At 46.7% G+C, this 14,171-nt stretch overlaps 1 protein-coding gene and 1 long non-coding RNA gene across 2 annotated transcripts; both read left to right on the top strand.

The window, feature by feature from the left end:
• Positions 1-539: 539 nt before the first annotated feature.
• On the top strand, positions 540-1,778 carry LOC136512676 (uncharacterized). The gene is made up of 3 exons (XR_010773175.1): positions 540-1,313; positions 1,395-1,436; positions 1,517-1,778. It is a non-coding gene; the product is annotated as an uncharacterized lncRNA (long non-coding RNA).
• A 7,998-nt stretch (positions 1,779-9,776) lies between these two features.
• Positions 9,777-13,449, top strand: LOC136513291 (histone deacetylase 8-like). The gene is made up of 3 exons (XM_066507285.1): positions 9,777-10,147; positions 10,349-10,929; positions 12,909-13,449. Exons 1-3 carry the CDS (start codon positions 9,859-9,861, stop codon positions 13,209-13,211), a joined length of 1,173 nt encoding a protein of 390 aa, XP_066363382.1. The 5' UTR covers positions 9,777-9,858; the 3' UTR covers positions 13,212-13,449.
• The last annotated feature ends 722 nt before the right edge of the window (positions 13,450-14,171 follow it).

Raw genomic sequence — 14,171 nt, 5'->3', positions numbered from 1 at the left:
ACACGAACACCAAGTGCCTTTAGATGCAAACACTCAAGCAATGCACTTGGATTCACTCCTAATCTCACAAAGATGATGAATCAATGATGAAGATGAGTGGGAGGGCTTTGGCTAAGCTCACAAGGTTGCTATGTCAATGCAAATGGCCAAGAGAGTGAGCTTTAGCCGGCCATGGCGCTTAAATAGAAGCCCCCACGAAATAGAGTCGTTGTACCCCTTCACTGGGCACAACACGGGGTGACCGGACGCTCCGGCCATATCGACCAGACTGGACCTCAGCGTCCGGTCATGCGATGCGTGCCACGTGTCCCCTCTCTTCAAATGTTGATCGCCCGATCTCAACGGTCAAGTGATGACCGGACGCTGTAGCTCAAAGTGACCGGACGCTGAACCCCAGCGTCTGGTCGTTTTCAGTAAGTATCCAGAGACGACTTTTCACGACCGGACGCATCTGGTCATGCTTGACCAGACTCACCCAGCGTCCGGTCACACGGTGACTCCCCTGTGCATGACCATGTCAGTGTGACCGGACGCAGCCAGCCAGTGTCCGGTCGTTTCAGCGCCAGTGTCCGGTCAAAGACCGACGCTGCGCTTCTTCTGCTGCTACTGACCGGACACGCCGGTCCTTCAGAGACCAGCGTCCGGTCACTTACAGTGGCCTTCATCTTTTCTATCTAGGGTGCCGGTGGCACCATCGGACTGTCCGCACTCTACGGGCGGACACTCCGCCGGTGAAGTTCCTAACCCTTGCTCAAATGTGCCAACCACCAAGTGTATCACCTTGTGCACATGTGTTAGCATATTTTCACAAACGTTTTCAAGGGTGTTAGCACTCCACTAGATCCTAAATGCATATGCAATGAGTTAGAGCATCTAGTGGCACTTTAATAACCGCATTTCGATACGAGTTTCACCCCTCTTAATAGTACGGCTATCAAACATAAATGTGATCACACTCTCTAAGTGTCTTGATCATCAAAACAAAATAGCTCCTACTATTTATACCTTTGCCTTGAGCCTTTTGTTTTTCTCCTTTTTCTTTTTCAAGTCCAAGCACTTGATCATCACCATGGCATCACCATTATCATGTCATGATCTTCATTTGCTTCACTACTTGGAATGTGCTATCTATCTCATGATCACTTGATAAACTAGGTTAGCGCTTAGGGTTTCATCAATTTACCAAAACCAAACTAGAGCTTTCACCAAAGGAAGAAGAAGAAAAAGAATGAAGGTATCCAGGAATCACCAGATATGAGTACTGTACCTATTGGTTCTACTTCAGGACCCACTCCGATGTATTTTCCTCCTAGGTAAGTATGTGGATACACAAATTGTTAATTTTTTGTTATACTTCAAAACCCACTCCACCTAAATTGCAACTTGTGATGCAGCCAAGGGTGCTCAAATAACTTGAGTTCTGGAAAAACTTCAAAGTAAGTTTATGTACATTATGTTAATTCTTCACATCTTTTGTTCTTTGCTGAATTTATAATTAAGATAATTGCATGTGTAGGTCTGCATGTGGTTCTAGCCAACCTGAGATACTCTCCATACAATTTCCTTCTAGTAACACTACTCTGCCACCACCTGCTACCTCCAAGCCTACAAAGAAGAGAAAGGAACCAGCAAAACCAAGTGCAAAGAAGCCAAAGGCCACAGGGATGTCAAAGAAGAAAAAAAGGATTGGTGACACCTAATAGTCCTGCAATGTGCACTGGAAGCAAGACTTCAGAAAGTCCTGCAATGGGCACTAGAAGCAAGAGAAAAATCATAGACTGAATATCTAGGTATGGAGGCTTATTTTGCTGATTTTATAAGCTGCATGTGAGCTGCATACGCTTTGTTTGGGGGCTGAAACTCAAACTATTATTATGTATTAGAATTGTGGCTTCATTGCTCTTAGAATTGTGGCTTCATTGATGAAGAACTAATACTCATCTAATTTTGCTTGTGAGCACAACTGTAATGCTCTTTCTGGTATTGTAATTTGTTGGCTATCAGTACCACTTGGACCATATATGATGTAATGATGATGTGCAAGACTGTAATGCAGTGTAATGTGTCATCTTGAGGCTTGAACCATTGTTATGCTTAAATTATGTGTCATCCATGTGCATTGAATGACCAATTAAATGCTTGCCTTGTCCATGTAATAATAAATGTGTTATACATGTATTTTTTTTGTCAAATATATGTATGTATACTTGCTGTTAGATTTGGAATGAATAAATATTCAGCGTAATGGTACCTACGGGAATGCATGAAAATATGGTGTAATGGCATCTAGGGAAACATAGCAAAATTGTACTGTGACTCGGAGGGTAAAATCGTCATTTCTGCATCCACGTAACTGAGAACCAACGGAATAGCAACTAGGGAAATAAAATTTTCATTTGATGGCACTGAAGGTAGAAGGAAAATTTCGATGGCTTTGAAGAAGCCCAGAAATATTCAATGGCATTGAGGAAATGGACTCAATTCAGAAAGAGGCGCAGGCACGCAGGCCGGCACGTGAAGCTCCCGTGCTGGCCGCTCGTGCTCTGCTCGTGCTGTTCCGGGGCGAGCTCCAGCCCCCGAGGTCAGGTCATGGGTTTCATGGCTGGGTCTGGCCGTCTAGGCGCTTGGCCTTGGCTCGCTCCTCTGAAACCAAAGCATTGACCTGTCCTTGTGTCAGAAGTACTATTGCAGATCACAACCAGTGACGGCATGCCGGTGATTCTCCATGTTCCCGGGTCCCCGCTGTTGCTTGAATGCTCGTGCGACCGCGGCAGGCTAGCAGCTCAGCAATAATTAGAGAAGATGTTTTGTACAGACCCAAAATAAACTTCAATATAGGATGTGCAGGCTGGTCAACCTTTCTTAAATTTAAATAAATTTATAAAAAAATATTAGCAATATTTATATCTCTAAATAAGTTTATCATAAAAGTATATTTAATGGTTTACCTAATGATACTGATTATATACTATAAATATTAATATTTTCTTACATACATTTGGTCAAAGTTAAAAAAATATTTAATTTTTCGAGAAGTGACAATAACACTTATTTTGAGAGGGAGGAAGCACTCCAATAATATAATAGACCCTAGCTATCAGTTTTCTTTTTTCTTTTTAATATATCCATCGTTTTCGCATAGTGTTTCTCCCCAGCGTCATTCTCCTCGACATTGCATCACCCCTCCTCGGCCTTTTTCACCATCACGCCACCCCTCTTTGCCTCCTCCACTGCCCTGCTGTCCCTCTACATATCCTCCAACGGCAACCCTCTCTAGATCTATCATCATGCACCACCACTCCTCTCCTCCTTGGCCTCTCTATTGTCACGCCACTCCTTCACAGCCTTCTTATCTGCTGCGTTGTCCCTCCCTAACGCCGATGACTCCTTATCAACCTTCGTGCTCCTTGACCTACTCGATGCTGAACTTCGCAACGAGCATGGTGATCTTTACCCGTCCGCCGCATGCGAGCTTAGGGCTACGTCAATCTAGGAGGCAGCAGAGTCAAACTTCCACATGGTCGTTGACAAGCTCACGCATGTCTACTTCATAGAGCCAAGAAAATAGCATCCCTTCCCCTGCTCCCAACGACATTGACCAATCTGGAGCACTTGGATCCCGTGTAGATGGATGAGCTCTCATTGGCAATAAAGCATGGGCGACAATCGCTAGGCCTAGAAGAAGGTGGCACATGCTCGAGGTGGAAAATGGACCCAGCTCCCCCTATATGGTAGTTAGATTGGGGAAAGGAGAGCTGTTGGAGATGCTCGGTCTGCCTACACGTAGAAGTATTTGTTAGGTGACTAAAGTTTAGTTCATAAAATTTATTCAAGTACTGTTTGGATACATAGAGTAATAGTTGCTGGTTCACTTTATCTCTCTTTTGCCGACCAGTGAAATAATTGTTAGTTAAGGTATTGACTACAGTTTAGTCTACCTGTTTGGATGGACAAGGACGAAACTCAAGTTTAGTTCTGGTATCTGAATAAAACTTAGCTAAGATTGTCAAGCGCTGCAAAATACTGTATCCATCCAAATAAAATCCAAATGTCATAAATACGGTCCAGCCAAGGTCAAAACCTTTGGAGTAACCAGTAACCACCGTATTTTTGCTTCTCATCTAACAATAATCTAAGCGTAAAGAGTAGCCGGCCACACAACGTGCCACCTCGTCTGTTTTTCGTGGCCGTTCGATCAGCCGCGTGGACGGCCCAGATCAGGCGAACCGCGGTCATTTTTCAAAAAAACCCTTCTTTTTCCGGAAATCAACCTGAACTCCAGAGTCCCTCTCAGGACAGTTTGCAAAAAACACCTCAGATTTTTTTGAAATCAACCCGCGGTCCAGAACGGATGGCCTCCGGTTTTGTTTTTTCAAAAAAACCCTTATCTTTGTCGAAAATCAACCCGCGCTCCACAAACCCTCTCATCATTTTTTACGAAAATCTCCTCAGATTTTTCTCAAATCAACATTCAGGACAACTTTGATCGTATCTTTTTCTCAAATCAACATACAGGACAACTTTGATTGTATCTTTTCTTTCCAAAAAACGTGTGGCCAGTGGCCCGCGCGCATGGGCGCGCCCGGAGGACTAGTATCATTGCGAGACTTGGACGCGTACATGCGACGATGTGATCCACGATGTACAGTTCCAAACACATGTCACGGGCTGCCTGCTGAAGACAAATCCGCGAAAGCTAGCGCCACCTCCGAAAAAAAGGGGCAAAAACGATGAGCAGTAGCGTTGGTCACCATGCACGATGGCCAACCTTCCACTGAGGGCCTGTTTAGATGGCAATTTTTTTTGCAAAATACACTGTAGCACTTTTCGTTGTTATTTGATAATTAGTGTCCAATCATAGTCTAATTAGGCTTAAAAGATTCGTCTTGTGAATTTCGTCTAAACTATGTAATTAGTTTTGTTTTTTATTTATATTTAATGCTTCATATATGCGTCCAAAGATTCAATGTGACGAGAATCTTGAAAAATTTGGCAAAGACCTGAAAATCCAGTTCCAGGATTTGAACAGGAAAAGCAAGCTGTACGAACCCCATCCATGGTTGGTGCCCCGTTGGCGTCCGACCGACGGAGCGGCCGCCCAGATCTCGTCGCCGCGCAGCCCCCGCGAGGACAGGACATTATCCCGGCGCCGGCGGGAAGTCCCGAAGGGAGAAGGACGCCGCAACCACCGCGATCGCTCGAGGACGAGGAGATCGAGAGAGGACACGGGACTAGCCAACGAAAGCTACAAATGGAGAGGGGTTAGGACTCGCTTATCCCCCGGCCAGCCGCCGCCAGCGACTGGAGGAAGATGGAAGATGCTTTCGATCGGGTCGGGGCGTGCGCGAGGGGTCGTGTCGATGGCGACGCCTCTCTTCTCTTGCGCGAGTGATTTGATACCTGCTTCTGCTTAGCCTTTTGGTAAAGTACTGCACTTTAGCATGGTTCAATTATTGTTAATCAGGCTGTCGTCCATGCCACCATGCGTAAGCTGCTGGTTTGGGATTCTGGAGAGCTCGTTTTGTCTGCCCAGTGCAGTGCCAGCCTACCTACGCCTACTCACGGAAGAAAGAAGGAATGTGGGCCGTGGTGGTGGATTTTAGACGGTTCCTGTGTAACATCAGCGCGGTGCGACGTTTCTGTTAGCAGCTTGTTGCATGTACTGCGTGCCGTGCAACCACTTCGAATTGAAGAAGAAAAAAAACCATTCCTGTCATTTCAGCGTGGGGGAGGGATCAGACCAGCCGTGAAACGATCAGGCCTAAACAGGAGATAAATCCAACAACCAAAAGTTCGACTGAAAAATGTTGTATCACTGGAGGTAGTACTGGAGGAGTGGCGGTCAAACAGTGGCGAAGCTAAGGACAACCATAATTGTCTGAAAAAAGTGATGTTCGTAATTTTCGATCCAACCAATCCCCTCTAGTATTTGGTGTCGCTACTGGGAGTCTGAATCACGGTACAGTGTGAAGCTTAGCGCTTTCATCTCTTGGTTAGTACTTGATACTATATCTTATTTTCTCTATGTTTTACGTTACGGCCGTTTGGATGGTAGGAATTCCAAAGGAATTTTAAAGGAATGCATTTCCTCCATTTTGGAGGCGTTATGTGCCGCTTGGAACGAAGGAACCAACCTTGCCGTTCATTCGGAAAGTAACGCTTTCATTCACAAAACGCAGGAATGAAGAAATCAATCCAAAGTTTTCGCGGATGCCTGAGACAGATACGCGTGTGGAGGTTAAGAAGCTGGTAGAAGCAAACCGTTTCATGCCTCTTCTTACCTTTCCAAAGTGGTCAACTAGTCATCTTGTTCGTTGAGCTCATGGTTGTCCGTCTATGGCCGACCTGGCATAACGCTCCTGTGTGGGAGCGAGAGAGGGGGTGTGGGTGGCTACATGAGGGACGGTTGGGCGGCGGCAGTGCTGGGCGGTGGCCGCGACGGCGTAGCGCGTGCGACCGAGTGAGCGAGAGAGAGAGAGAGACTCGAGGCCCTGTTCGTTTCGCTGAAAAGTCAGATTGAAAAGTATTGTTCGCTGATTTGTTGTGAAAGAAAAATAAAAACATTGTACCATGGCTGATAAGTTTAAGCAAACAGGGCATTGGAGGAGAACATAAAAATGAATGGAGATGAGAAGGTACGAGTGGATGAGGATGAGGATTGCTCTGAACTTTTGGTCAGATAAGACCATGGACCAATAGGCCCCACATGTAAGTGAGAGCGAGAGGGGGATAAATGCCCCCACAGGAACTAGAAAAAGTTGTTTGGTCCCACTCAAACATATGTGTGTAACATATGGATGGGTCCAGTCCGTGGGCCAATGGCCCCACATGCAAGAGAGTCACACACATGCAAAGTATGCAACCACTCATAATGAGCTTTTATCCTTTACATGTTTTGTGACTCTCTGTTATGAATTTATGTGTTCCAAACACCTCTTTCTAGTTTCCTGTGTTTTTTATTTTCCTGTATTTTATCACTACACACCTATCATATTCCTGCGTTTTTTTTTTTCAATTCTTCTGTTTTCGATTCATTTGTTCCTAACATGCCCTTAATATGCTTCTAAGCTCCCCTAGCACGCCAAACTTTTCAGCACTGGGCATTGGACGTGTCACCAGCTTATCATTGGTGCAGAGGCTATGAGTGACGTACCCAAATGGTTGCATCTGAACTCCCTCTTCAATCGACTGAACAACTCATCTAGATTTCGGAGCCAATTAGACCGGACAGAATGAAGCCATTTGGGCCAGGAGCTCTGATGAACGGCAAAATGAGCCATCACAGGGTTGGGCCACAGATTACACCAGCAGCAGCCGGAGCTACGCTAGAATGGCCGCGGCAGCATCTCGGTCGTGTGCCCCAGGACGCGCGCGCGCGAGCGAACCTGACCCGAACCCCGAAACAGGAATTTGGCAACGAAGCTGCCTGCGGGCTGCGGCTGCCCCTGCCCCTGCAACCTGGATCCGTGGATCGGCGAGAGCGACATGAGCGATGTTGCCGTGGACTGGTGGTGGAGTCCACGTGCGTCCACGTTGGCCACGGAGAGGATGCCAATCCGGCGGGGAGCAGCGGCATGTTGACTGCACGCGAGCCTGACGCCGCCCGTCGATACCGCAGACGCTTGGAGCCAGCAACTGCTGCGTCGGCCGTCGCCATTGGCACCAATGAAATGGGAACGAATTGAAACCATGTTTCGTTGGCAGAGTACTAGAGTAGTTATGGCTCGTCGTAACCCACTTTGAACCTCCGGGAATTTTTGTAGCGTTTGGTTAGGCGTAAATGGGATGGTTCCGTCTCTGATATGTGGAACACGACAATTCTATTTTCTGTTTGGTTGAGTAGAGATGGGATCAACCGTTTTCTGTTAGGTTTTAAAGACATTAAAAATAGGATCAGTGAATGACAGGTGGGCCCTATTTGTTAGCTTTTTTCTTTTTCTTTCTCTCTCCTTATCCCTTCCATCGTGAGCTTCTTCCACCCGCGCCTCCTTCGCGCGACCGCGTAGCAGGGCCGGCTCGCCCGCCGGCAACTCACAACAGGGCTGGGGTTGAGGTCACCCGTCAGAGACCAGGTTCCCTTCGGATCTTCATGGAGAACTTTTGGATTCCTCAAGATGCCCTATACTATATCTGTCACAGGAAGGCATTACATATTTATATGCTTGGCCTTTCACGAGTTATGAAAGTACCAAAAACAATACTAAATTTTATTTTCAATTGAATTCAGAATAGAAAAATTCAAGATAAACAAAGAAATACGGATACCGTAGTTAAACTGATTTTTTCTGCGCCAAGCGAACTCATCTGCTGACTGTAGAGTGCAGACCGGCTTTGCTATTATCTCTGTCCAAAATAAATGTAATTCTAGGGCTTTTTTATTAAAGTATCTAAAGTTTGACAAAATATATAGAGTAGGTAAAGATATTATTGTTTATGACATCAATTAGCTATACTAGGAAAATACATCTCATAGCAAGTCTAATGATATTTATTTAATAGTTAATACTTTACTAGAATTTTTGTAATTCTTTTGAAAGGAGAGGGTATCAAGTACTGTACCAAGTAATTCTTTTGAAAGGAGGAGTATAATATGTGCATAGCATGAGCAGCCTGACATGACACTGCTGTCAGTAGCCACATACCAGTATGCCAAGATGCAAGATCCCAACCGCCCAATGGATTCCATTGGATTTTCTTGGTGTTTGCTACTAGGTGCACGCAGCCTTTTCTTGGTGTTTGCCACTAGGTGCACGCGCCACGCGGCAACATGTTGTTGTGTTTTTTTTGTCAATGGCAAAAAAGGGTAAATTTCAAAACCTACCGTAAGCATTTTGACATATATTCTACAAAAAAGAAAAGTGCAAGATCCCAACGGCCCAAAATAGCTATAGGTTTTGAATTTCAATTGGAAAAACGAAGAAAGACTCACAGCAGAACTGCCAGAACAGCTACCAAAGGCAAGGCCCATGTACCTACGTCTCCCGAGGAGAGCAGCACAAATAAGAGCCCATGGGCTCTCATTCTGGCCCATGCAAACACCAATTGCGTCTTCATCTGTTATCTCTCTGTTTCAGTGTCTCACTGTCTCTAAGGGCCTTCATCTGTTATCTCTCTGATCCACAGCTCCAGATCCACAGATTCACCTAGCTTCACCATAGAGCAGCTTCGTTGTGGATATAAGATCTTAAAAAGCGTTTGGTATAGCTCCACTCCCATTTATATCTCACTGACAGTTTGGGCCCACATGTCAGAATAAAAAAAGAAAAAAAGTGTTTGGCTGCATCGCGGACGGGGTGCGCTGGGGAGCGACCTCACGCGCGGGGGCGGGCTTGCCGGCGGGCGGGTCGGGCGCTGCGTCGGGGACAGGGCATGCCGCGGTGGAGGGGGGCGGGGGGGGGGGGGGGGGGGGGGGGGCTAGCCATGGTCGACGTGGCAGCCCTGGCACGGGCTGGGGAGCGCTCGTCGGGGGAGGGGAGGGGCAGCGCGGGCGCTGCTGGCCTAGAGGCCCTCACCGGGGAGCTGCCGGTGGAGCTACGACGATGAAAGGACGCGACGGGAAGAAAAGCTATGTCAAAAAAGAAAAAGATCGAAGGGGTAAGTTGTTTAACGAGTGACAGTGGTGGATAATTTCCTCCAACTCTACCTGCTGGATCTAAAAACGTTTGGCTGAAATAATCGGGAGCGGAGCTGGTTTTGAGAATCTGAAGCTGCTTGGAGCTCTGCCGCCCTAAATCCGCTCAAAATAAAAAAAAATTGCGATTTTGCTGGGACGCTGAGTCATACTGAGGCGTTGATGGTTGAACAGCAGGCGCCGTCACTGCGAAGCGAAACCCCCCGCGCGGCCGCGCCGAGCCGCCGATGGCGTCCGAATCCTCCCCGCCGCCGGCGGAGGCGCCACCGCCGGGTCCGGGAGACAAGCTGGCGGTGTTCTGGCACGAGGGCATGCTGGCCCACGACGCCGGCCGCGGCGTCTTCGACTCGGGCCGCGACCCGGGATTCCTGGACGTGCTCGACCAGCACCCGGAGAACGCCGACCGCGTCCGCAACATGGTCTCCATCCTCCGTCGCGGGCCCATCGCGCACTTCCTCTCCTGGCACTCGGGCCGCCCCGCCCACGCCTCCGAGCTCCTCTCCTTCCATTCCTCAGGTCAACCCCCAAAGCCGAAATCCCCTCAGACTTTCTTGTAGCTCTTACTACCTGCCCATCGCATTCTGGAATCTTGATTCACTAAATTTGTCTCTTTTCCTGGTGTTTGCATAGTAAAATATACAGCATTTGTAAACGCTGAGCAAAATTCAGTTACCTTCACGGTATATTGGCTAAAATCTTCTTGGGGTTGGTTTGCAGAATACATAGAGCAGCTCGTGCAGGCGAACGCCACCGGAGCCAAGAAGCTGTGTGAGGGCACGTTCTTGAACCCGGGCTCCTGGGGCGCGGCGCTTCTAGCGGCCGGGACCACGCTCTCCGCCGTGAAGCACATACTTGACGGGCATGGGAACCTGGCCTACGCGTTGGTTCGGCCCCCTGGCCACCACGCGCAGCCCGACCATGCCGATGGTTACTGCTTTCTGAACAATGCCGGACTTGCTGTGCAGCTGGCTCTGGATTCCGGCCGTTTAAAGGTTGCCGTTGTGGATATTGATGTACACTACGGGAATGGTACCACGGAGGGCTTCTATCGCACAGACAATGTGTTGACAATGTCTCTTCACATGAGGCATGGTTCTTGGGGGCCATCGCATCCGCAGAGTGGCTCCGTCGATGAGATTGGTGAAGGCAAGGGGCTTGGGTACAATCTCAATATACCTTTGCCTAATGGAAGTGGAGATGCTGGGTATGCATATGCGATGAACGAGTTGGTCGTTCCAGCGATTGATAAGTTTCAGCCTCAGCTATTGGTTCTTGTGATTGGTCAAGATTCTAGCGCGGTAAGTTTAGTTCGCACACTTGTTTTCCTTGCTTCATTACATGTTGTGTCTATTAATCACTTAGAATTCCATGTATTTGTGCGGTCAATCCATTGCTCCAATAGTCAATTTTGCTAGTAAAGATTACATAGCAGCTAGTGGATATGGTTGTTGTTGACAAATAATGGGAGGATGGTAATATCATAAAGAGGAACAATTGACTCCATTTAACTGGTGCTTTCATTGTGAATTGTGATGCTTAAAATCCGTGGACCAAATAGCCAATAGGTCATATTTCTGGGTGTTACCTTTGCTCCCAGATGTACTTTTAGTGATTTTGATTTGTGAGAAGCACAACCTGTTGTAGGATAAGGTACATTTTAGCAACTAAAATTGATTCCCAGATTTAACAAGTAAAAGACATACAAGAAGCACCAAAAGGTTGCAGTAAACAAGATGAACATTTAATCATCTCATTAGGACAGATTTATGCTACTCACAAAGGCCCTGTTCGCTTCATGGTTGACACAATAAGCAGGTGAATATAACTAGAAAAATGCTACAGGAATGATTCTCTCAGTATGGGTTACCAAACGAATGGCCATCCAAGGCCTAAAAGGCTTTTAGGATCCTTGACTAAGTATGGTAGCATCCATTTTATTCTAGAATTTACTTCAACTAATTCACAGTTGATCAATTACACACAATTATCATGAAGGATACAAATCACCTAGCAATGAGAAAGTGCTAAGGAGATAATGTGACAACATAAATGATCAATGAACAAATTTATTCATGAGTAAACCAGCCTCTACTGGATTCTTAAATAATTGTATGCTGCCATACATGAATGTCACTGAACCCATTCATCATTGAGCATCACATTCAAACCTGCAGTTGCGATTCAGCCTTTAACCAATAATAAAAGCTTGTTCGAAAAAAAAGTGCTAAACAAGAACCTAGCATTAGATATTGCACATATAATAACAGATAGGTGAGTGCAACGCACTTACATAATCCTTGTAGAAACAGGACAGAGAGGCAATGCGCACTTGTGCCTGTCCCAGAAAATTATTCACCCCCTCTATGCCGAGCTAGTACAGGTGTTTTTGGAGATATGGTGCTGCTGTGCCAACTGCAGGGCACACTGCAACTGGTGCCCGAGTAGCAGGAGATTGCTGCTACTCAGAGGGCCCCAAACTGCAGTCTAAAAGTAATAAACAACTGCATTCTGGATTGGATAGCCTCAAATTTGGCTAGGTTCTGTTTACATGATAGAGAACATTGCACTCTGGCAAATTTTGTTGAAGTTGTTCATAATGTCCTTATTCTCTTTTCTTCCTTTCCCTGGGACCAACTATGAAAGAAAGGAAACTAGTGCAAGCTTGATTGGCTCAGCTGAGACCACCGCCTGGACTGGCAGATCCATGTTTCGTAAAGAATATTTCTTGAGTCAATGTCTGGGACTGGGAGCAACCTGTATGCATTCTCATTATTAACTTCGGGCAATCACTCTTCCATGCGTTACTGATAGCACTACTGACTGCACAATTGTTTGATCACAAGGGGAGAGCTGAACAGGCTGCCAAGCCTGAGTTATTATATAGAAGATTCTTTTAGGGTTATTTACTCTGATAAAAATTTAGTAAGATTCTCTGTTTGAGTCTTTATATGATTATTAATCTGACTCAAGTGAATCCATGTTAAAGATTTCTACATAACCCACATTTTAGTTTTGATATAGTATATCCTAGTGAATCCAAACATTATCTTTAGATTTTAGTAGTTATGCCAATATATTTCTTTGGTCATGTACTCATGTGATGCTCTGCTTGAGGACACCTAGTTTCACATTTTCCTCGTCTTTGTTTACCGTCCATCAAAATCCTGTTGGTTGGTGGTGATAATTGCAAACGTTTTTAGAAAGAGAGAAATTTTCTTGGAGACTCTATGACACCTGTTAGACAAACAATAACTACATTATGTTTTGACTTATGCAGTTTGATCCCAATGGAAGACAGTGCTTGACCATGGAAGGCTACAGGAAAATTGGACAAATAATGAGGAGCCTGGCTAATCGACATAGCAATGGGCAGCTATTGGTTGTCCAGGAAGGGGGTTACCACATCACTTATTCAGCATACTGTCTGCATGCTACACTGGAGGGAGTTTTGGATCTGGAAGCCCCGCTGCTTGACGACCCAATCGCTTATTACCCCGAGGATGAGAAATACACTATGAGAGTTGTTGACATGATAAGGAGTTGCTGGAAGGAATCGGTTCCTTTCCTGAAGGAAATTTAGCGAAAATCAATCATGTTTTAGATGCCCTGTGTTGGAAAACGGTGGTTTCCAGCAGGTGGGACTAGAAGGAGATTGCCGAAGTCTTCGCCCGGACAGGTGCCTCGGGCTAAAGTGTCGGGTGGAAAGTGGATCTAGACTAACTTAGGGTTTCATAAATGCATTCAACTATCACCCTCTGTACAGAGTTTGTGTTCCCCTTTTATAGGGCATTGCTTGCTAAGGCTACTCTTTACAATTATGTCCCTTGACGGTTACAGTACATCCTATCCATGCACTAACATAAACCGTTAAGGGTAATTTGGGTGCCTTCTTCTTCGATCGCCTTTTCTTGATGGGCCGCAACCGTGAGTCTGTCTGCGGCCCACGACCCGGCACCACCGCTCTTCAGGAAGTTCCTCGACCCTCTGAGCCTTTGTCTAGGGCGGCCTTCGAGCGTACTTGCGTGCTGGCTCTCCGTAGCCTTCGTAGGTGCCGCCAGAGCCTTCGTCGCTGACGGCCTCTAGGCGCCTTCGCTTAGGCCGCCAGAGCCTCCGCCTCGGACCTCCTCCAGGCTCCTTTGCTGCAGCCTTCGGTCCTCCGCCCTAATTGATCGATAAGGCGGAGGCTGCCGTCCTCTTTCCCTACACATCATCCACAAAATTTGTTAACCGTTAGCTCTCGTCATTGCTTAGGTCCCTGACCTCCGCGACTCACAACCGTGTCCCAACAGTTCCCCCCTTGAGGGCTTGGTCTGATGCTGGCGGGCTTTGCCCTCAAACATAGTTCTCAGGTTCTGAGGCGCGGAGACTCCTATGCATGCGGCATGCAGAGGCCTTCCCCCCTCTTTCAGTACTCAAGTTCTGAGGCGCGGAGGCTCTTGCGCATGTGGTACACGGAGGCTTCTCCCCCCTTTCCCCCCTAGGATGTCTGAATCAGGTTTTGAGGCTACGAAATTGGCGCGCTTTGAACGGACGTGACCGT

The sequence above is a fragment of the Miscanthus floridulus genome, chromosome 16 (genome assembly GCF_019320115.1).
Source record: "Miscanthus floridulus cultivar M001 chromosome 16, ASM1932011v1, whole genome shotgun sequence".
Lineage (NCBI taxonomy): Eukaryota > Viridiplantae > Streptophyta > Magnoliopsida > Poales > Poaceae > Miscanthus > Miscanthus floridulus.
This window is presented reverse-complemented; position numbering and strand designations above follow the sequence as displayed.